Here is a 25359-nt window from a genome sequence, read left to right on the forward strand (position 1 = left end):
TCTGGGAAGTTCGTTGGGGCAAGTAAGTGCATGGGAACTCAGAGAATGCAAACTGTAGAGCTGGGGTCCTCAGACTTTTTAAACAGGGGCCAGTTCACTGTCCCTCAGACCGTTGGAGGGCCAAACTATAGTTTTAAAAAAACTATGAACAAATTCCTATGCACACTGCAGCACATATCTTATTTTGAAGTAAAAAAACAAAACGGCAAAAACACCCGCATGTGGCCCGCGGGCCGTAGTTTGAGGACGCCTGCTGTAGAGTGAGTGAGTGAGTGTGTGTTTGTGTGTGTTACACGTGGGGCACCTACCGTGGGATATACACAGCTCATGCAAATGAAGCTGAACAGTGACTGGGAAATAAAAGGAGCTGTCTTCCTTGGAACAAGGAATTGTGGGCAGAGTCCTGAGAATCCTGCAGTACTGATGAAATACTACTAACATCACATGTAGAGTTAACTGCTCACAGAGCACAGAGTCTACCATTAAAACCAAGACAACACTCTTGATTTTGAAGCTGCACACAGACCACAGAGGGAGAGCACATAGGTACTTAGTGTCTAGAGCGTTAAGAAAAAGTGGCTTAAGGAAAACAGAATGTGTGAGGTCCTTTGTAAAATCTAACATTCAGAAACTATCCGAGAAAAATGCATATATGCAGGCAATAATTTGGCTGCATCTATTTTCAAGGGATTTATCAACCCTCAAAAAGCCCTACTAGTAACTTAAAATCTTTAGTCTGGAACTGAGAAGACAAAACTGGAAACTTCTGTGGGTTTCTAGCTTATTAAAAATCTGGAAAGCAAAGGTGTTGTTTCTTAAATTTAAAGAAGTTATTTTCTAATTCCCTTCACTACATTTGTGAGAGAAAAGCTTGCAAACGATGGGGGAACACGGCCAGCACAATACCTATCACACTGTCTGCACTGCAGGATGAGGTCTTCCTCCCGGTAGTTTCGGCAGCAGACGGGGCAGGAGGACAGGCTTGCACAGGGGGCACACTGCGTGTAGTTGTTCTGCCACTCACACCTCAGACCTGCAGACGTGGCTCCACAGTGTCTGCACCAGACACACCTGAAAGCCAATCCCCGCCACAAGTCGCAATTTTACTTATTCAGTTACTGTAATTCAAGAAGCTACACGTGAACAGAGTAGATGGAAATTATTCAATGTGTATTTGAAAAATTTGATTAGTGACAGCTATCATGGTAAACATGAATTATGCAATTAAGCAGACACGGCTAATTTTTAAAAGCTGAAGTAGCGTAAACCTTAGAGTACCATTTACACTTCCAGCCTCCTTTGGGAACCGTCTGCAAGGGAGGGTCCAGGCAGTAGGTGTGGTAGCTGATGTCACAGTCATCGCACAGCAGGAGTCTCCCTGGGTCCGTGGCCTTCCCGCAGGCCTCACACACAGTGCACTCGAGGCACCGCCAACCTTTGCTGAGAACCACTTTAGTGATCTGGAAAAGAAACAGTCGCCACGTGGTTTATACACAACCTACACAATGCGCATGACCGAATACACCATGGAACTGAACATGGTGCTTATGTACCTAAAAGCAGAAAAGAGGCAAAACTAACATTTACTGAGTACCAACAGTGGCCCAACATGGAGGTGGACACATTCATATACTTTGAGGAGTCCCCCAACTGGACAGAATAAAAGAAAGCAGTAAATATTTTAATGTTGTAATGCCTTTTTCCATTCATATAACTACCCTGTGCAGTGGCTTTTCTGTCCATTTTACAGATGTGGTGACTGGATTTTACAGAAATCCAGTAAACTGCCCCCTTATTGTTAATACTAGAGGCCTGGTGCATGAAATTCGTGCTGGGGGTGGGAAGGGGGAGCCGTCAGCCCAGCCTGTACCCTCTCCAATCCGGGACCCCTCAGGGGATATCTGACTGCCTCTCGCAATCCGGGACCGCTGGCTCCTAACTGCTCACCTGCCTGCCTGCCTGCCTGCCTGCCTGACTGCCCCAAACCACCTCTGCCTGCCTGCCTGATTGCCCCTAACTGCTCCCCTACCAGCCTAATCGCCCCTAACCATCTCTGCCTCACCCAGAACCCAGGATTCCCTCTTCTGGCCGGCCACAGGCACCCAGGACCCGGGCCAGCTGCAGCTACAGGGGACTGTGGGTGGGTGGCTTCGCCCAGGCCGCAGGCGCAGCCACAGGCACCCTGGGCCGCGGGGCAGGCAGCTTGTCCCTCTCCCGGGACGCAGCCGCTGGCACCCGGGACTGCAGGGTGGGCGGCTTGTCCCTCTCCCGGACTGCAGGTGCAGGTGCAGACGCAGCCGCTGGCACCCGGGACCGCAAGGCGGACAGCTCATCCCTCTCCCAGGCTGCAGCCTGGCTAGTCCCCATTCCTCTCTCCCCAGTGTTGAGCGTCTGAGCCGTGGGGGCGTGATGACGTGAGGGGGTGTGATGACCATTTGCATATTAGCTCTTTATTATATAGAATAGGATTTAAAATGTATCAACATAGTTTCCACTCTGACATTTCATGAATTCATGCTCCTGAAACTTGTGTACATTGCAAAGACACTTGTAGTATTAGTCAACATAAAAATGCAAAAAAAAAAAAAGTAAAATATGAGTTCCCAAGAACATTTTATGATCTTAAGAGAACTAGGACTTTTGAAGTTCACATTCACTCCTGTTTATTCTCTCAGGTAACTTTCAGAATCTCTAGAAAAGTTTTTGAATCCCTATACTTCTGAAAAACTCCTCAAAGCAGTCACACCATGTAATAGTAAGAATTTAGAATCAACTTAAAGCCTAGAGTCTATTGACAAAAAGGATCACAAAGGGCCTGTGTTATAATGAAATAGCAAGCAATCAAGACAATAAAACTCAGATCACGAGGAATAAGAAAGTCTAAAGTACTTAAAAGAAAAATAAGTTAAATAAAGGAACAACTATCAAAATGGCATCAGACTCGCACAGCTGGAGTGGTTCAGTGGTTGAAAGTCCACCTATGAACCAGGAGGTCATGGTTTGATTCAGTCAGGGCACATGCCCAATCCCATGCTCGATCCCCAGTAAAGCGTGTGCAGGAGACAGCCAATGGATGATTCTCTCTCATCACTGATGTTCCCATATCTCTCTCCCTTTCCCTTCCTCTCTCTGAAATCAATAAGTAACCATATTTTTTTAATGGCATCAAACTTTATTTCAGCAGCCAGAGTTGGAAACTTTCATTCTATGGGAAAATACTTTACAAGGTACAATTCTTACCCAAGTAAACCCGTAATCAAGTGTGAAAGTAGAATACCTTTCAGGCATCCAAGGACTCAAAATTCAGCTTCCAAATTACCCACCTAATGAAGTTACTTAAAGTTATGAGAAACAAAATGAGTGTGTGTACCAAGAAAAGGGAAGATATGGGCTCCAGAAAGCAATGACCCCAATGAAGGAAAGCTTAAGGAAGACAGCTGAACAAGGCCTAGATTGGAACAGGGGTGTGCAGGGAGGGGCAACACTCTTCCCAGAAAAGCAGATACCTGCCAAAACAATCGGATATGATCTAGCTTCTATAGCAGGTAAAAACAAATGGCAAAACAAGCTGATGGGGAATCACGAATTCATGCATTTTCTTCTTGCTAGTAAAAACTCCATGAAAAACAAAAGAAAGTCACGGTATGCTACTCAGATGTTCAGTGAACACTTACTGAGTCATAGCCAACACTGTTTATTAACTAAATGCAGTTTCTCTCCCTTGGCAGCACCCTGGAAAATGTCTACAGGCATTGGGGGATGCCCGGAGAAGGCAAGGAGTGTATTTTAAAAGCTAAGTTAGCATTCATTTCATTCACAGCAGAAAGTCACAGAATCTAAGTCAGATAAAGCAGCAGCACCAGCATTCAATTTAAAGCTACAGAGTTCATTCACTACCAAGACCTGCAGATCAGAAGTGTCCACCTGTGGAGAACAGGATTCAGCAGTGGAGTTGGAGCAAGAGGGAGTGGGTCAATCATTGCGGGTCAGTCATGGTGAGGCTTTTAAAGCCATTTGATACTTTTAAGCATGTGTATTCATTACTTTGATTAGTCTACCAATTCATGTAAATTAGTCTTACATGATCTTATTTACCAAATGGAGGAAAGAACCCTGGGTAGGAAGAGCAAGGTGGTTTAGAGCAGTGGCCAGCAAATTTCTGTAAAGGGTCAGACAGTGGATATTCTAGACTTCGTGGGGCATGTGGCCTGCTGAACTCCACAACTGTGCCATTGCAGTGAGAAGCCAACTACAGATAGGTGTAAACAAGAGCATGTCTGCATTCCAACGGAACTTCATTTACAGAAGCAGTTGGTGGGCCAGATTTGGCCTGTGTGCCATGGTTTACCAATCCCTGGTGCAGAAGAAAGACAAAGTGGAAGAAAGACTTAGTGGTAGATAAAGTTTTTTATATTATATCTTTACTCCTACTAAGTTCTCCTCTTTCACAGACAACTATGCTGTGGTCCTTTACAGCCACTCTCTCAAATTACTCAGTTTACAGTCACTCTCCAGCACACTAAATCTGATTGCTATGCCCATCACCACTGAAAATGCTCAAGCCAGTTAAGATCTCCTGACTCCCAAATGCAGTTGACATGTTAGTGTGTACTGGACCTCTCTGCAGTATTTCAACATATGAACAGCCCCCACTCTCCAAAGTCCCCTCTTAGTTCATATTCCAGGGCTCTCCTATCTGGTCTAGTCTTCATTTCTAAAAGCTCTTTCATGTATGGCATCATGCAGGGTCCGCACCATGTATAACGGCGTGATGCATGTGTTTTATAGTCTATAATGCATATCTGCTTCAACTACATTAAGATAACTGGGATGAGACCTGCTCCCATCATAAAATACTAGAAAACTGGACAAATGTATGAAGCACTCATTTTCAGACACTGGACAAAATGCAGTCCAGGACTGTGGTTTCTGAGGGGAGTGGGACAAGTGAGGTGAGACCTATGATATTCTGCCTGTAGACACTTTCCAGGGTGCTGCCAAGGGAGGGAGAAACCCAGCAGAGTATGATGGTCTCACCAAGCTTAGCACACATGATGGAGCTCAGGGAGGCTGAGGCAACTGCGGGACAGAGGACTGGACAGGAAGGAGCAGTCTACACAGCATTTCCCTGAGGCCTTTCGCTGAAGACATCTATGAAGCCAAACAGAGCCCCACGACCAGGGCAACAGCTCCTGGGAATGTGTGAGTTGAACATTATCAGAGCCCACACAATGTGGGAAAACATGTGGAACTTAACTAGTCAGAGTGGTGAATGGGGGGAGGGGAAGGAAGGGTATGACCAAGTGCAAGGAAGAATAAACTAGCACTACCACGGCCATCGCCAAAGTGTCATCTGGGGAACCCCAGTGGGTCTGGGAGTCAGAACTATTTTCATAATTATACTAAGGCTTTGTCTCTTCCATGTTAATCCACTCAGTGATGCTTTATAGAGGCTGCATGATGTACACAACAGCATTACAATGACACCATCCAAGCTGTGCCTGTATAATTTTATGCTTTAAAAAATTCCCAGTTAATTTCTAAAATAAAATATTCAAGTTATTGTCCTCATAAACAAAAACTCTATGGTAATTTTTAAGAGTGTTAATGGTTCTAAAACCAAAACGTTTAAGAATGCACACTTCATTATGAAGGTTCTCTAGAATGACACCAGAAAGCTTAAAAAGCTTCAAAAGTTTTAAATTTATCCACAAATAACTGCCACAACAAAAACTAAATACAATTTAAAGAAACAAAATCCAGACTCCCTACAATATACTATTTTAATTCACAATGTCCACATTCAATCAAAAATTACTACATGCTATCAAAGCAGGAGAACATCTACCAATGAGCAGAACAATTAGTTAATACAGTGAGAAATGCCAGGTAAATATATACAAAGACTTGAAGAAAAAAATTTGAACTACAAAATAATAAACTATAAAATGGAGCTGAGATTAAAGAATACAATTCTCTGAAAAACCCACTGGATGGGCTTTAAATAGATTACACACTTCCTAACAACGCTGAGTTTTGGGAAATGTAATAGAAACTATACAAACTAAAGCACAGAGAAAAACTGGGGGAAAAACCAACAGTGTCAGTAATCTGGGGGAAATGTTATGCAATTTCACACACACCTGAAATTCTAGAAACAGGGGAAGGAAACATAAAAAAATTTTTGGAAAAAAATGGCTAAGATGGACCCAAACTGATTAAAAATATCAACCTACTGCTCCAAGAAGCCTAACGGACACACTCTGTATATGGTTAGGGTTGAGAAGAGAGAATGTGGGGAGAGACGCAGGGGGACTAATCCTTCACTAACTATTCTAGATGCTTTCAACTTTTATAATTAATAAACAGAATGCATCAACTAAACCTCATGCCTTAGAAATAATAGTATAAAGCACATTTTAAAATAAAAATCACTTTTTCAAGACAATAGCAGGATAATCACTACAATTCAAAGACAATAGATTTATAGAGTCAATTTCTTCAGATTAACACTTGAAAGGCAATATTGAAAGTATTTAAGTATTGGTCCATATGTACAATTATCCTGACAATATTTGATTAATTATAAGAATTGGAAGCAGTATACTATCCAAATCAAATAAAATGTAACTGCACTTTTTGTTACGTCATTTAAATGTAAGCATATTTACCTTAATACTGACACAGTATGGATGGTAACACTGCCCACACTGAGAACAGGCCAGTAATCTTCCCTCTGCTCCTTGGCCAAAACTGCCACAAACTACGCACATATCCTGAAATTAAGTACATGTGAACATAAGAATGTACTAAAATTTTATAATTTTATAGTATAATTCTTAGCTAGCACAGCTCTAGAGCTAGATATCAGATGACTTCAGTGCACATGAGATAAAGCAGAAGTGGGCAAGGAGGATTCCGAAGTGGAAAACTGGAAATAGCTAAGTTCAAACCTGATGCAAAGTGAACTTGTCACTACTAGAAAATAGCACAACTGTATTGTGCATGGAGTTTTCTTCTTCATCCTTATTTGATGAAATATCAGCAGCAGACACCTAGAAAAAGCAAGAAAGATAAAATATCATGACCAAGTAGTGTTAATCCCAGGAACACAAAACAGCTTTAGCACACAAAAATCCAATTGATGTAATTCAGCATATTAGCAAATAAGCCACAGGATTATTTGTAAAATGCAGAAAAGGCATTTGAAGAATCCAACATCCACTTCCAATTTAAAAAAAACTCAACCAATTATGAATAGATAGTAGCTTCCTCAAACTGATTTAGGATGTCTATTAAGAAAACTAGAGCTAACACCATATGTTATGATGAAAGATTAAATGCTAACTCCCCAAGATAAAAAAAAAAAAAGATTACCTGATTTCATCCCAACTACCCAACACTATACTAAAGGTAACAGCAAATGTAATAAAGAATAAAAATGAAATGACATAAAACTTTATTTGCAGACATAATTGTGTATGCACGAAATCTACAAATGAATTCTACAAATATGCAACTAGAAGCAATAAGGGAGTTTTAGTTAAGGTTGTAGGATACAAAATCAATATGCAAAAATAAATATTGTCTCCAGATAGTAACAACCATAATATGAAATTGAGACAACACTACCATTTACATTAGCATAAAAAATATGGAAGACTTCACATGAATCTGAGAAATGGTGTGAGAAACGTGTATGTTAAAAACTAAATAATAGCACTGAAGAGAAATTCAAGACCTAAAAAACGGAAAGATACACAAAGTACATGGGTTAAAAGGCTCAATATGGTTAAAATGACAATTTCCCCTACACTGATCTGTCCTTTGAATGCAAACCCAACCAAGATCCCACCAGACTTATTTGTAGAAATTGACAAGCTAATTCTATAATTCATACAAAAATATGAAGGATTTAGAATACTCAAAACAACTTTGAAAAAGTAGAATATTAGAAGACTAATGGTGTCTAGTTATAAAGTAGAAGTAATCAGAACAGCCCAGTATTGGATTGCCTAAAGATAGAGAAAATTTAGAGATTCCAAAATTAGATCCACAAATATACAGAGAACTAATTTTCAAGAATGACACAAAGGCAATTCAGAAAATGGTACTAAAACAACTGGATATTCAGTATGCCAAAAAGTAAACTTTGATCCATACTCACACGAGCCATAAAAATTAACTCAAATTGGATCACAGAACTAAATGCAAAATCTAATATCACAAAACTGCTGTAAGAGCCCTAACCAGTTTGGCTCAGTGGACAGAGCGTCGGCCTGCGGACTGAAGGTTCCCAGGTTCGATTCCGGTCAAGGGCATGTACCTTGGTTGCGGGCATATCCCCAGTATGGTGTGTGCAGAAGGCAGCTGATCAATGTTTCTCTCTCATAGATGTTTCTAACTCTCTATCCCTGTCCCTTTCTCTCTGTAAAAAATCAATAGAATATATATATTTTTAAAAACTGTTATAAGAAAACACTGAATACATCTCTAATTTGGGTCATACTAATATTTCTCAGACACCAAAAGCACAATCCACAGAAGAAAATATATTGGACTTCGTCAAAATTAAAGCATCTCGTCTTTACAAGACATAGTTATGAAAAGAAATGAATTTGCTTTGTTAAAACAGGACCAGAACACATGTTTCTTTACTCCTTTAGTAATAAAATTAAACAATCCCACCTGACTCCTGAACTTAAAATGACAATTAGAATTTGAAAAACAGGATTTTAGGGAATAGTTACTGCAGGAAATATTACCAAATAGTTGTTGTTTTTTTCAATATACATTTAACTAAAGCCTCATCAAGTGTCAACAAATATTTATCAATCTTAAAATGTCAAAGTAGTCATAAAATCCTCCACATTTTAGAGTCTGTACTAACCTGCAATATCTCTCATTTCTTCTGTAAACCTTTTTATATAACACTGAGAACAGCTACAACCAAAACTTAAAATGCCAACAGAATTTTTTCAAGTAAACAAGAATATGACAGGAGTTTGCCCTTTCTTAAATAATAAAGAAATTATCCATTTGGATTTGGGAGGAGGATTAGCATAGAAAGAACAGTGTCAAAAAAGAAGGCAAGAAAAAAGAAAAAGGATTAGAAAGTAGAAAGCCTGACCAGAAGTGTTTAAGTAAAAACACAGTAAAATAACAATGTTAGCCCATTTATGTGACTCTTAACATCTACATAATTGCTATCCAGGAGATTACCATCACCAGTCGATGTGTTAAGGATTACAGCTAACGGAAAGGAGGAGAGCCTTACCCCAGGTAGCACAACTGTCCCCATTCCACTTTTCAATTTGGACCTGCCTCTGCCGCCACGGCCCGACAGGCCTGCACCTCGAGGTCTCCGCTTTCCTGGAAACCCCGACCCACGGCCCTACACAACAGATAAGGAAAGGTCAGCATTCTGCTCAAGCCCCAAAGAATTAAAAAACTAAGTGGGAGGCAAAACATCTTAGTAAATGTTACACATATAGTTGCTTCTTTCTTTTATTTTGATCAGATAAATATTGAGATATCAGGGTTATTATTTGTATCTTTTAATATGTATTCTGCAACTTAAAAATATAAAACGCCTACAACCTCAGAGTCAAACTTCAGGTCTGTCGGTTACAAATGCCCTACATCCGCAAACCCTGGCCTTATTTTTCCATTGCCTAAGCCTGCATTCCAGATGGCTAGGACATCCACAGCCCACCCAAGTATCTCCATGTGCAACACTTGTAATCAATATACAGAAGTATAAGGAGCGACTCTGGCTACCTGGTCTCTCAGTAAACATAGTAAGAGCTAACCTGTTTGCAAGACTTACTAGGACTATCTTAGCATGTTTTACTCTCAACAATCTTATAAGGTCAGTCCTATTTTATTATCCCCATTTAAGAGATACAGTGTACTGAGGAATGAAAGGTGAAGTAACTTATCGAAAGCCACAGACCTAGCAAGTCTGGTTCTTAACCACTATTCTGAACTGCCACACTGCATGAAAGCTAATTTTTTCTAGTATACAATAATATTTCTTCTAGCCATTAAAATCGTCAACTTCCCTTATTATTCAATAGTTGTCTGTATGGACTGAACATGAGTGCCTCATTCTACTATAGCAGTGGTCGGCAAACTCATTAGTCAACAGAGCCAAATATCAACAGCACAATGATTGAAATTTCTTTTGAGAGCCCAATTTTTTAAACTTAAACTTCTTCTAACGCCACTTCTTCAAAACAGACTCGCCCAGGCCGTGGTATTTTGTGGAAGAGCCACACTCAAGGGGCCAAAGAGCCACATGTGGCTCATGAGCCGCAGTTTGCCGACCATGGTACTATAGTGTTTAGAGTGCAGTTTAGTTATAGATAGGAAAATGGTGGAAGTATAAAAGGCTTGCTTTGAATCATCTGGATAATAATTACTTAAAACGGAAAAAATTTATCTGAATTTTTACCCAACCCAAGAAAAAATTCTATGGGAAAACACGTTAAATTCCCAGATATTTTAACAAATAAATACTAGGATTATTTGTTGTGGTTTTCTTTTTCTTGTTTATACTCAGACTTATCTCTTACTACCTCAAAAACCTGAAATTTACATATCCTTGTATATATTTAAAATTATGGCTGGCTGGTGTGGCTCTGTGGTTGAGCATCAACCTATGAACCAGGAGATCATGGTTTAATTCCCTATCAGGGCACATGCCTGGTTTGTAGGCTCAATCCCTGGTTTGTAGGAGGCATACAGGAGGCAGCCAATCAATGATTCTCTCTCATCATTGATGTTTCTATCTCTCTCCCTCTCTCTGAAATAAATAAAAATATATTTTTAAAAATACTAAAATACTCAGGAAAATCCTTTGCTATTTTTTCCCTAACAAGTTAAACAGTATTTATGTTCAACTGATCTCTCACTAATCACAGTTTGAAATGCTGCACTCATTACCAATTTAGCAGAACAGTTTCCAAGTCAATAATTAATGATTATATTGTGAGCATAAGACACATACATATGAACAAAAGGGGAGGAAGAATCTTTCTTCCTTCAGTTTTAATAAATCCTTCCAATTTTCAAACTGCTCCTCCTTGTCCTCTTAAACTGCTGTCCTCTAGATCTCTGAGCTTCTTTGAACAAGGGGTAGTAGGGCTGACTTGGATAGTTTCTTCTTGTTCTCTTGTCAATAGGTATGAAATAATTTTTAAAACTAAGTCAAAGATTAAATGAAGACTATAATAATCTCACAATTTATTTTTCCCCAACATCCAATGACACAGGTGAAAATTGGTGGTATTTGCTTCAAAATTGTCAAACAAGTCATCTTTTATACTCTTAAAACAAATACTTATACTTTAAACACCTTGCATGATATCAGAATGAGTTAAAAAAATAATTCTTCCAATGCTGATAGAAAATTACAAAGTGGAATCTATAACTCCTTTGAAATCCTTGATTCATCTAAATTAAACACCCTTATTCCATAATTACATCAAATGTAAAAGATAAAGGAAAACTGTGTTCTCTAGTCAGTAAAATAAACAGATGATTAACAATTTTCAAGTTAATTTTTTACCCTTCAAAATGCATCAGACTAAACTTACTTCAAGAACTAGGGAGTCACCCAATGACATGGAAAAGGCCCTATAATTTTGAGGTTAACACAGCCAATGAAATCTGCAGTGACTCTGGTATTTCTTCTCCACTATTACATTAACAGCTTAGTGTAGTTTTTCTTTTGTAAGCAACAAAATTTTATGATATCATGAAAAAATGACCAATAACTAATTACTTCATAGCCTCTGTGACAAGGATTTCACCCATACTGCTAATTACAACATAAAAGGAAGAAACCATGGAAAGGGTATTAAAAATTTACACTTAAAATGACAGATGCAAAATTACAATTTAATTTCCTCCTAATTCATATTTTTAAGTGCAAGCAGGTTATCTCTTCATTATTAAAATGTTTAGGTTAAAGACGTGGCTCTGAAAGCTGAACTAGTTAGAAAAGAAAGGCTCAATTCTGAACTTCTACTCGGATAAAACCAAAAAGAAATGATACATGAATGTAAATGCAATTTTATTTACCACTTTGATGCTCCAAATGGCACTGCCAGGAAGCTGCCTGGGTTTAAAAATTTCCCGACCTTCTGAAATGTCTGGGGACCAGGAAGGTGGGCTCACTGTATTATGGGTACTCCAAGCCCCCTAGGATATGGCAGGTGAGAAAATAGATGTGTAAAACTCAGCAACATAAAAGGTCAAAGCCAGCAACTAAGGAATTTTAGAACAGCAAAAACAAATGCAGACGTGTGGAAATTTAGGACAAATTGCTTCAAGTTAGGGAAAATAAGCTTATCACTTACAGTGACTTTATACTTAAATGTTTGCAGCTACAAATTACGTTAAATATTTTATTCTGGTTGAAACATCAGCACAATGAAACATTAAAAATTAAGGCTTATATGAAATCAACACTGACTTATGCATTGCAATTATAACACCAACTATAAATAAAAGGCAAACTCTAAAATTAGCACTATAAGAAACTATTTGGGGATTACTTTCTTCTAACAACAATCAATTACTCCACTGGAAAGGAAGGGAAATAGATAACCATAAAGAATGTCATGTAACCCATTGCTATAACAACCCAACCAGTAGGCAAAAAATGCAATCAGAAAATGCAATAAAAAAAATGAACAATCAATAGACACATTCACTTTAAATTGCGGAAAGTTAGTTTGTAACCTTCAGATGCAAATACCATTATAATCCTAGCATCTAATTACTCTTCCTTCAATGACCATTCATTGTGAGTTTTGGTTTTTAGTTAAGGGACTATTATACTTAGATTACATCCTAGGGATTAAGTTGAAAACTGAAAATGTTAAAGCAATTGTCCTAAATTTGCAAATTAAAATGCCTAAAGTATCTGATTATTTATACGAGAAATAGTAACTTATTAGAATAGTTACAATAAAACTAAGACATTTTACTACCAAATAACTACATTCAGCAATAATCTGAACTAATCTGATGAAAATGCTAAGCAGCATGAAGAAAAATGTTTACTCCACAAAGATAACATTTTAAAGGAAACACACAAAATAAATGTCAAACAATAAAGAACCTATTTTGAATTAGGTAATTCAACAATGCTTAAATTTAAGACAACACAGTACTTACCAGGTTTCTAGAATATTATCAAACTAACACATAGTAGCCTATTAATCACATAAAAATACCATTGGGAATTTAAATAATCAATCAGAAAGAAGAGCTTGACTATCCTCTGTGGAGCAGATAGTTAATGGGAAAACAGTATTTAAGGAAAAACCACAGAGGAGACTGTTTGCACTTTTAATCAATCTACCTACCTCCCCTCAAGCTCAGCTAACGGCTACACTGATCGCACTCACTTTCTCACTATCAGATCAACTTCATGCAGACCTGTCTTCTTTCCTTCTGGGCCCAGGCCTTTGGTAACCTGCTGTCACTGAAAGCCCTTTCTCTATGCTTCTTTTACTCAAACCCAACATCCACAGAGCTCTGCTGGGTTCGGAGCAGCCCGCTGTGAATGGTTCCCTGTCGAACTTCGACCTTCCTCAGTCTCCACCAAGTTCTTCCTCCACCTGCCCTCCAAAGCCCTGCCTTTCCCAAGGCTGGAGCTGGACAACCTTCCTCCCTACGCAGTCTTAACCTGAATGGTCTGGTTGGCAATGAGGGCTGGAAACCCCCTGTTGGATTTGTTGTCTCACAAGTTCACAGGTTCTGAGAGCACCAAGTTGGTATGATTTCCAACTGCCCTCTTAGCATTTCCATTTTCTCACAAAATGTCTTAAGTTTACCATGTCTAAACTCTCTCCCTTCACCAGTCCCCTCTCAGACTCTAACCAGCCCTTTAGAAATGGCTTGGGAGTCATGAAATAACATTCTTTTCCCTACTCACTCTCCCCGCTGCCTCCTCAATCCTTTCCCCGCCCCACTCCTTCCATCCAAACCACTGGTAAATCCGGTTCATTTTATCCTCCAGTCTCTCCTCTGATCATTCTGCTTCTCCGTCCCCCACTGCCTGGCTCAATCCCACTCCAAAAGGCCTCAACTTTTTTAGCCTCTTCTTTGCCTGCATCTCCTCAAGCCTTTATCCATGCAGGAAGACTTTTCAAAAATTCAAATCTGACCAAGCAAGTCACTACTGTTGTAAACCCTTCAACAGTTCTCAGTGCACTTCAAATCCAACCTGCCCACTGCCTCTCCAACCTCGGCTTGCGGCGCTGTCCTGCTGCCCATCCATCCTGGCTACCCAGGCTTCCCGCTGTCCTTCAAACATGACTCACTCTGCATCCCAGAGCCCTGCTAACTCAGAACAATTCCAACTTTGATGGCCGCTTCTTCCGATTCCTCAGGTACGGCCTTAATTTTGCTCATTAGCAAGGCCCTTCCTCAGCACTCAATTGAACCATCATTTCCCTTATCACACCTTTGTATCTTCTCATTGGTCACAATTTGGGCTCATATATTGTATTGCTTATAATTATTTAGTGGTAGAGTAGAGGCCAGAGATGTGTGAATTAGTTCTCAATATTTCCACTGGTTTTTCTCCGAGGATATCTGGCTAATGTACACCGTAAATTGCTTTTGGTAGATTGTTTAAGGTTATGTCAATAGGCAGCTCTTAAAACATATCATAAAAAGTCTTACTCGATAATGTTATATTATCCATCATAATTTAAAAGTTGCCTTTGATGCCAAAACTATGTATCATTCTAAAAAGCATTCATGTTTCATAAAATATGGACAAAATGAAGGGTTCTATAGATCAAGAATGTTTGGATGTCATTTTAGGGATGATTGGAAAATCACCCAACTGCTATGAAGAACTTATATAATAAAAGCTTGGGTAATTAATTACATTATGAATTTTAATAAGTATGTTATAAGACATTGGAAGACAAATGGTGTGCAATTTTATAGGAACAGAAGAAAAATTATGATATACTTCGATATTTTGACAAAGGAGAAATTATCTAATATATTCCTTAGACCTTAAAACTGAAATTTAGCTGTAATTATTAACTTTAGTTATAAATTATCCTTCAGATCTCAGCTTTGATCAAAAAGAACAGACCAGAGGAAGTTAGTGCTCCCTGTCGACTGCAACATAGACTGCACTGCCATTGCACCTGAATTTACACTGAATTTACACTAACTACACTTGCATTTATTTGTTGCCATTGGTGTATAAAGCTTGATGAGAAGAGACCATGCTCTTTCCGTTCACTGATATGTTAAACATTGTTTAGCATTTATTGAACACCTACTTTTTTCTCCTATTTATTATCTTTTTTTGCATGCATGAATGCACCAATAAACACTGTACTATGATATGAACCATACTAATTCACCCACCAGTTATAGCCTAGGATCTTGAATTTCCTCATCTATAAAAAAAATTAATCTATCCAATGCTCTGTTACTCTTTACAACATATCTACAAAATGAATTAAAACAAAAAGGGTTCAAAATGCAGACAGCAGGAGGCTTTCAGCTGTAAAGAAAGCAAAATAGAACCAACTTGCTATTAAATCATATCGAAACTTCTAAAAAATACTACTTGGCAGAGATTGAATTGATTCCAACAATAATTATTGAATCCAAACCTATTTAAAGTTGTATTAATCTTTCTGCTTTGAGGCCAATTTCTCAGGTAAATTTATCAACCTAGTAAAGTATACAGCTGCTACAAGGACTGTGGGGCAGGGAAATGGGGACAGCAATGGCAGTGGAGGATCAGCTATTCTGGGCCACTTTCCGTTAGAAGTCTACCCTGTTGCTGGCTGTGAAATACGATCGACGCCATGATTAGAGCCTAATCTACTGAAAGCAGTGTTAGGAGTGGCCACAGAGGGTTTGGTGTCTCCTGGGCAGACTTCACATCTCCAAGTCCTAAAAGTCAACCTGGGGCTACCCTCTCGCAGCATGCTATGCAAAACCAAAACAAAACAGAACCAAGGAAGCATAAAAGGATGAGTCTGGCTTTAGAGAAAGTGAAAACGATGAAGAGTAGAAAACTAGAAAGAGAAACAGAAAACAAAAGTATAATGTCTTTTGGGTACATACATTCACTCATATACATTACAGCCCCAGCAGCAAACACCTCAAAGCATTCTTTTCACAAAATAAGTCTCATATACAAAACTGAGGTCGACATCAAACAGAATAAGAAATTTAGTCCTGATTTGACGCATACCATAAAAGCATAGAAACAGAACGTGAATTTGGCTGGTGCTAGCAAGTGGCTTTGTTTTGTTTTTATATGTTTTTATTGATTTTGAGAAAGGAAGGGAGAGGGAGAGAGAGATAGAAACACCAATGATGAGAGAGAATCATCACTGATTCTCCTGCACACCTCCTACTGGAGATTGAGCCCGCAAAACTTGGGCATGTGCCCTGACTGGGAATCAAACCAGTGACCTCTTGGTTCCTGGGTCGATGCTCAACCACTGAGTCACACCAGCTGGGCACTAGCAGTGGTCTTGGTAATGGATTCAGAAATGTCACGATAGGCTTAAGGGCACTAAGAGGGAAAGTCTGATGCTTCTAATTTGTATGTGTGTTGGTTGGACATTTTTTAGGGTTAAAACTACATTTTAATTTCTCAATAGTTTAGAGTAGTGCTTCTTGGACTTTAGCCAGCATGGGGATCTTCATAAAATACACATTTCACTCAAGTTAAAGTGGCCTCTGAGAGTCTGCCAGGCGATATTGATGTTCCAGGTCTGAAGGTCACACTTTAAGAAGCAAGGGTTGAGTCTTCAATTTTCCTAGAAAACAGGCCTGGCCTGCAAGCCTTGAGTTTTTCCTATCGCCTACCCTGCTGGCCCACAGTACCCTGTGGTCTTCTCTACTCTAGCACACATCACACACAGTATAAAAGTCTGTTGCGTCAGCCTATGAACGAGGAGATCACGGTTCGATTCCCGGTCAGGGCACATGCCTGGGTTGTAGGCTTGATCCCCAGTGTGGGGCATGCAGGAGGCAGCCTATCAATGATTCTCTCTCATCATTGATGTTTCTGTCTCTCTCCCTCTCCCTTCCTCTCTGAAATCAATAAAATATATATGTATATATGTATGTGTATATATATGTATGTATATATATATGTATGTGTATATATATATATATATATTTTTTTTTTAAGAAACCTACTACATATCTTATTTACTGAGAGCAGTGTTTGTCTCAGTCAAGGCCCACAGTTCATTTCATTTGCATATATTTGTACAAGTGATTATTAGTCAATCTGACTGGTTGTAGGACCACTGCTCCAGCTACATTTAATATGTGATTATTCTCAAGTCTCCATTTTCACAGAATAATAACTGTAGTAATCCACTATTCAAGAAAAAAAACAGGGCAGCACGACCATTTTCTGTGCATCAGGTGCTTTATGTGTGTTTTCGTTCAACTATAACAGAACCATATGATGTAGTTTTACAGATGAAGCAACAAGACAGTTCCCAAGGTGACTTGTTTAGTGTCACAGACAATAATGGAAGAATAAGGTTTTGCATCCAAGCAACTTCACTATGGAAATGTTCATACTCATTTTTATATTAATCAGTCTTTCCTAGACCAATTAGTCATAGTAAAAACCTATGTAAGTAATACAAAATACTTCGTAGAAGTCACTTTCTAAAAAGACAGCATACTGCCACTCAGCCACAAGGAGGCGTGCTTGGCCTATTATCTTGAACACTTCGATGCCTGGTGCATGAAATTCGTGCATGGGGGGGGGGGGTCTCTCTCAGCCCAGCCTGCACCCTCTCACAATCCGGGACCCCACGGTGGATGTCCGACTGCCAGTTTAGGCCCGATCCCGCAGGGATCCCTGTGGGATTGGGCCTAAACTGGCAGTAGGACATCCCTCTCGCAATCCGGAACCGCTGGCCTGCCTGCCTGCCTCATCACCCCAATCACTCTGCCTGCCTGCCTGATCTCCCCTAACCACTCGCCTGCCTGCCTGATCACCCCTAACCACTCGCCTACCTGCCTGATCACCCCTAACTGCTTGCCTCCCTACCTAATTGCCCCTAACTACTTGCCTGCCTGCCTGATTGCCCCTAACTACTCGCCTGCCTGCCTGATCACCCCTAATGACTCGCCTACCTGCCTTATCACCCCTAACTGATCACCTACCTGCCTGATCACCCCTAACTGCCTCTGCCTCAGCCCCCGCCACCGCGGCTTTGTCCGGAAGGATGTCCAAAATGACATCCCGAAGGTCGTTCAGCTGTCCGGTCTAATTAGCATATTACACTTTTATTATTAGAGATGATCTCCTCTTCCTTTGAACTACCACAGATGAGACCAAACTGGAATAGTGAAGGAAAAGTAAAGGGCGAGGGGAGAAGACTAGGCAGACTTTGGTAACAGATAGCAACTAGCAAATTATAAGCCCAGAGAGAAACCAGGATTTAGGCAATCCGGCTTAAAAACTGGTTTAGTCTCCACCTTCCATCAGGAGCCCTTTGTTTCTAAGTCCTGCCAGGCAAGTTCAAGCACTTGCCATCTTAACCATGAAGCTTCCTACGCCACATGAGCCACTTCCACCATTTTCACTCTCACAGGAATAGAACATGAAACTGACTTGTCACTTGAAACACTTATTTTAAAATGTTATCGCAGTATACAAGTATGTTATAAAATTTCATGGTTCATAATAAAATTACTTAATGTAATGAAAAATAAGAAATCCAGTTCACAATGTAATAGGAACACAGTTTTGATCTAATAAAGAACTCTTTTTGGAACCCTACTACACTGAAGGAATTTCACCTTCTCTATAAGAAACGCTCAACAGATATCATCAGTCTTAGAACTTAGAGAAATTCCTAAACTTTCCATATTGATGATGTTAGCAACAAAAAGTGGTGGAAAGGCAAAATCAAAACTAAAAAAATTCTTAGAATTTAAGAGTAGTTTTTAAAATAAAATTTAAATATTAGTAAATATTTCAAGAAAACATTTTATAGCTTAAATAAAAACTCAATACTATCATGAAAGCAATTAGTAGATAAATGTCTAAAGTAGATCACAGTTGTGTGATTACATTAAATATTTCCCTACAAAATAAGACGCTACAAACAGGGTAAATAACAGATGAGCTAAGGTGACTAGTGTCTCAGAATTCCCAAATTAGAATGCATTAAGTACAACTGTGGGATAAGAGAAATAAATAGAAACTGAAAAACACATTTGATATAATGAAATAATTTTCCATCTTATTTTCCACCACTGATTAAGGAGCATTTCTTGTAGTATTATGTTTAATGCATAAAAATAATAAAAACAATGACTGACACAATTCTGTAATTCAGGATTCCACTAACAGGTTAAGGTGAAATAACTCTCAGAGGCTGTGTTTTATGTTTAAAAATCTCCCCAGATGATTAAAATATGCTATAAGGGCAATAACCACTTTTCTAAACCCAATGTGGATATACCTACAAAAACATTGAAAAATTGAATAATAAAGTATATATGAATGTAGAACTTCAATAAAGGATGACAGAGAAACCAACTGGTTCATTGGGACAATCAGGATGAAACCAAGTCCAATCTGCTGCCTGTCATTGTGCCCAATAATTTCCTTCTCCCACTACCTTATCAGGTCTAAATTTTTCCTTCTCATCTTTGTGAAATCCTGTGTCTGAAATGAGAAAGAAAACAACAACAAAAAAGAATGTTTACCTATCTACAACCATCAAAAAAATTTATGTTACTACTCCTGGAGTTAGTAAGATTTGGAAGCATACATTAGCCATATATTTGAAACATCTCATGAAGAAAACATATTGCTCACTAAATAACAGCTAAAATCTCCCACATAAAGGTCACAATATAAAACACTAAAGTTAAATTACTAACCTCTTCCAAAGGGAAAATAATGCCATTTGATAATGGACTCCCAATATTTGAGAAATCGATTCCATTCCCTGTGTCCTGACATCTAAGATTAGTGACATATATACCCATACCCCAATATCACTACACACATACTCGTGTGTGTTATATATATGCACATTTATAAATGTCCTCATATATGTGTGTATCGATGTGAATATGAGGTGTATAGGTATATGAATTATATATTGACTAGTGGCCCGGTGCACGAAATTCGTTCACAGCGCGGGGAGGGGTTCCCGTACCCCAGCCTGCACCCTCTCCAATCGGGGACCCCTTGGGGGATGTCTGACTGCCAGTTTAGGCCGGATTCCACAGGGATTGGGCCTAAACCGGCAGTCGGACATCCCTCTTGCAATCTGGGATTGCTGGCTCCCAACCGCTCACCTGCCTGCCTGCCTGATTGCCCTTAACCCCTCTGCCTGCCTGCCTGCCTCTGCCTGCCTGCCTGATCACCCCTAACCTCTCTGCTTGCCTGCCTAATCGCCCCTAACTGCCCTCCCCTGCCGACCTGATCTCACCCCCAACTGCCCTCCCCTGCTGACCTGATCTCACCCCCAACTGCCCTCCCCTGCCAGCCTGATCTCGCCCCCAATGACCCTCCCCTGCTGGCCTGATCTTGCCCCCAACTGCCCTCTCTGTCTCAGCCTCCACCACCATGGCTTTGTCCGGAAGGAAGTCAGACGTCTGAAAGATGGCCGGTCAACCCGGTCTAATTAGCATATTACCCTTTTATTAGTATAGATAGATTATATAGGATAGGATTGCTTAAATCGGGGGGAAAAGCCTTTTTCAGCAGGAGGAAATGCTCTTGGCAGACAAAAATACATAATCCCTATATCTGGACTGATAGCCAGCCATATGCACTATACTGCCAAACCGGTCACTAACAAATTGGACCACTTTCTTACACCTTATACAAAACAGCTGTTGCCCTTAAAACCCCTCCTCAGCCCCCACCTTAGGTTATGCCTTCGCAGATTAGGTTCTGATTGGTTGGTTTCTATGCCAGTCAGCGTCAAAAACTCCACCTCCTATGCAGCCACTGGCTCCCCACACTTCACCCAGATTTGGTCCTGATTGGTCGGTTTCTATGCCAGTCAGCGTCTCCGGGCCTATCTCTGGGCCTGATCAGAGAGGTGAGGCTAATCAGCAGCCCCTGTGGAGGCCCGGAGAGAAAGAGAGAGGCAAGGACTGATCAACAGCTGCCACGGAGGCTACATTAGATCAGACCCTGCTTCTCTCTCCAGGCCTCTCTCCGGGCCTGATCCGCAACCCCTTCGGCAGACAGTGCTGGGTCGCCATGGCAACCCAGCACTGACTGCAAGACTGACTTCTGGTCGGTCGAGCCTTCGATCGTTTTGGACATTACTGACCCTGGGTTTTTATATATTAGGATAATCTATATTGAAAATACACAGTGATTTGTTGCTACAACAAATGGTTTTGTTATCTGTTTTAAAATGTGTCCCGTGAGCAATTGGAGGAAGTATAATATTCCTACTTCAGTCCCTAAAAATAGTGAGAGCAGCCCATCCGGTATGGCTCAGTAATTGAGCATCAACCCATGAACTAACAGGTCACCAGTTCAATTCCTGGTCAGGGCACATACCCAGGTTGCATACCCAGTAGGGGGCGTGCAGGAGGCAGCCAATTGATGATTCTCATCATTGATGTTTCAATCTCTCCCTCTCCCTTCCTCTCTAAAATCAATAAATGTATATATTTTTAATATATTTATACATATAAATATATATATATATATATATACACACACACACACACACACACACACACACTGTTTTTTAATAGTGAAAGCATAGCAAAATCTTTGGTTTATCAATTTTAAATTCATTTAGTATTTCTTTTAATTTCATCAGTAATTCTGGAACTGAAATTTTCACATTTATCAAAATGCTTTGCTGTGCATTGTGCATTAAGGTAGCCACTAGTCATGAGGCTATGAATCACATTGATATTAACAATAAAATTTTAAAAATATGGAAGCCAAAGAACCTTGCTTATATCACAACAACTGCTACGACAATCCATCTCATTTTATAGCCAGTCTCCACTGCCAAAAGTATGCAAAATAAGCACTAAATAAAATTAAAAACATAACACAGGAATGCCTGATATTAAAGAAATTCACGTGATAGAATAATGGATTTCCAATATAAGGCTGTACACATTCCTGTTCATGTACACATGATCCCAGTACCTAAGCAATGATTTAAAAAATGAAAGTGCTACCTTGTTCTATGCAAGACATCTCTGCACAAGTTTGGCAGTGTACTACAGAGCTAGAACTCAGCAATGGAGGCTGTTTGCTGCCCAACCACAACCAATACAAGGGAGAGGTAAAACATGGCCAACAAAACACTCATGAGATCAGCAGCAAATTATGAAGCAGTAGTGAGATAAATAGGAGGCAAGACACTACCAGACTGGGGGGTAAAAAGAGGACACAGGAGAAGCAATAGCAAATATGGGGACATGGCTCATATAAAATGGGATAAACCTGGAAAAAAAGAAACACACACACACACACACACACAATTTCAGAAAATAAGTCAACATAAAAATAATCCTAATGGTTTCTCAGTTGGAACAGAAGTCTCTAAATAAGGAGAAATACTGTATTTATTTATTTATGAATAAAGAATGTAAAGAATTTACATTCTTAAAGAATGTAAAGAATTTACATTCTTAAAGAATGTAAATTATCTGGACCAAAATTAAATGTGAGAATCAAATTTCCATTGCTAAGATCTTTACAGAGCCAAAACTACATAATTACTATATAACTATTCAAGAAATAAAAAGGACAAGAAAACAAGAGAAGACTAAGGAGCAGGAAAACTGATTTGAGAATAAAAATCTCTCTTGGTTTATAACTACAACATGCCGTATTTACAGAATAAAATATATATGTGGACTTTATTTAGAGGAGACTAATTCTCACATTAAAATAAAATACAATTTTATTTTGCTACTGATCTTATAATTCCAAAATAGATGAACAAGATACTATTCCTATAAAAAGTCAAAATTTTGATCAATTTAAGTCATGAGACTTGAAAATTCAAATTTTCATTTTGACTAAACACTTCTGCACTATTTGATATCTGGCCATTTTATAAAAACTTAAGAAAGTAGAAATTTTGTAGAATAAATCAATCTTAGATATGGTATCTTCACTTTGCATGTAGTTTCGCTTAAGTGCCACTTAAAAAGAACTGTAACTTACCCTCTAGAGGTAGAGCCCACATTACCTAAAACAACTTCAGAAGGAGCTCCCTTCACTTCCTAAAGATCAACAAATTCTAAGATTTTTCCATGAAACCACTGATATAAGTGCTAAGTTGAAATGTCAGCTGCACTATACCCAAAACTTTACTGTTTCTTTTAAAGGGCTCTATTGTAACTGCAAACTAGAACTTAAGTGTTTTATATTAGAAGCTGTAATCAAATAGGTTACATTTCTATATTGCAAATGTGTTGAAATTCCAAATAAGGTCACTTCAAGTTTACTGCTTCATTAACAGCTTTTTTTTTTTAAATGGCCAATATACCTGTTAATACTACATTAAGTTCAACCTGAACGCAAAAAATATTGCCCTCCATAGCCACACATACACCTTCTTGTTTTATAGAAATGCTCCAACATGGTTTATGAACATCATTAAAATCACCCTACCTGTTTAGAACGAGGTCTACCAGGAGAAAATTTTCTTTTGGTAATAGCTGGTTTACCCATGCCAATTTTTGGAGTGACTGAAAAGTAAGTGGTTGGCAGGATATTTCCAACAGAAGCACTGAGCGCTGAAGGGTAACTGTGCAGCATGTCATGGGAAGGCAAGTCGGAGGAACAAGGTGGAGAGGAAGACACATGGGCCTTGCTTATGTCCACTGCCGATGGAAACGGTAACTCCGTCTCAGACAGTAATTTTATCGATTTGTCTTGGCATAAACCATCCTTCACACAACTCTCAACTGCAGGAGTCGTTTCAAAGTCCATGAAGGCAGTGGAAGATTCAGAACCAACTTTCTTTTCCATTTCTTCTTGTACCCTTTCTGCAGCTAACAGTTCCATAGGGCATACAGTACTTTCCTTACAGGGGGACACCAAGGTTTGTGGTGGAACGGTGATGGAGTCGAGGATTGAATTTGGAGGCCTGGACTCCTCAGCGGATGCCACCATTTTAGGTTCCTCTAATAACTTCAGCTCCTCTTGTGCAGTGGCCGGGTGTGCAAGGATGTCGACATTTCCCATTACATCCATTTTGTTTTCATTTTGATCTTCATCACAAGTATGCATCACTTTAGAAGACATTTCCACTTTTTCATTATCAACTGCATGAGAAATCCGATTTTCCAATTCTGGATGCATTTTATCTTGAGATGATTCTAGAAAAGTTGAAATATTTGTTATGTTAATGTACACATGAATTTTTAAATTTCTAACTAGGAGTAGTTATAAGACATGAATGTCTTATATGTCTGTAGCTTTGTGGCTTAAAAAGAATAGGCTTGGGCAGAATTAACCGCAGATCAGACCAGAAAACCTACAAAAACATTACATTAAATAAAATCCCCAAGGTGTAAGGTATTTCTGGTAAGAATATTAAAATAGAATTTCTATTACATGTATAGGTGTTTTATAAATTGAGCACTTACAAAACTATTTAAAACTTTGTAGGTGAAGTTATACTCATTTAACAACTGGGAAATGAAGTTCAGTGATGTATGTAAGGTCTCCAAGTTAAAGTGAAGAATGGTCTAGAATATAAGGCTATTCTGCAACAGCAGGCAACCAGATGTAAACAAAGCTCTGTAGACTCAAATGTGTAATGACCACAGGCAGAAAAGATTTTGCTCAGCTATACCTGCTAACCTACTAAAGGCATGTGTTAATAAACATAATTAGATGTCAAAAATATCTCTAGTTTTTGACTAGTAAATTTTAAATCAGGGGAATAGTGTTGGACCATTAACCTAATCTTACTTAACAGTAATTTTAGTGGTCCAATCAACATGAGCCCTAAGTACCCTATCAAGTAAGACCACTGACGATAAAAAGCACTTAGTATTTCAAATACCATCATGGTACTTTCTAGGTTCCATTAACAGAGACACTAATTCCTCCTTTATGATTTACTATGGTAACTGAAAGTTATCTACATCCTTATATCAAAATGAAATCTCACTTCTCATTTCCATTTTATTGGAAAACTATAGTTGAGAATAAAGAAAAAACATTAAATAACAAATCTGACTGTACCTTTTTAAAGTATTTTTTAATATATCTTTATTGATTTCAGAGCAGAAGGAAGAGGGAGAGAGGGACAGAAACATCAATGAGAATCACTGATTGGCTGCCTCCTGCAA

General features: G+C 39.1%; 1 protein-coding gene across 1 annotated transcript in view; it reads right to left on the reverse strand.

Moving 5' to 3' along the window:
• The window catches only part of KMT2C (lysine methyltransferase 2C), a 254869-nt gene that overhangs the window by 81284 nt on the left and 148226 nt on the right, over positions 1–25359 (reverse strand). Inside the window, exons 14-20 of the mRNA XM_054726138.1 lie at positions 23669–24378; positions 12088–12207; positions 9278–9394; positions 6954–7055; positions 6672–6776; positions 1279–1460; positions 907–1071 (exon numbers count right to left, since the gene is read on the reverse strand). Coding sequence (XP_054582113.1) covers positions 907–1071; positions 1279–1460; positions 6672–6776; positions 6954–7055; positions 9278–9394; positions 12088–12207; positions 23669–24378 — 1501 coding nt within the window. The remainder of the gene's footprint in view (positions 1–906; positions 1072–1278; positions 1461–6671; positions 6777–6953; positions 7056–9277; positions 9395–12087; positions 12208–23668; positions 24379–25359) is intronic.

The sequence above is a fragment of the Eptesicus fuscus genome, chromosome 14, assembly GCF_027574615.1.
Source record: "Eptesicus fuscus isolate TK198812 chromosome 14, DD_ASM_mEF_20220401, whole genome shotgun sequence".
NCBI lineage: Eukaryota > Metazoa > Chordata > Mammalia > Chiroptera > Vespertilionidae > Eptesicus > Eptesicus fuscus.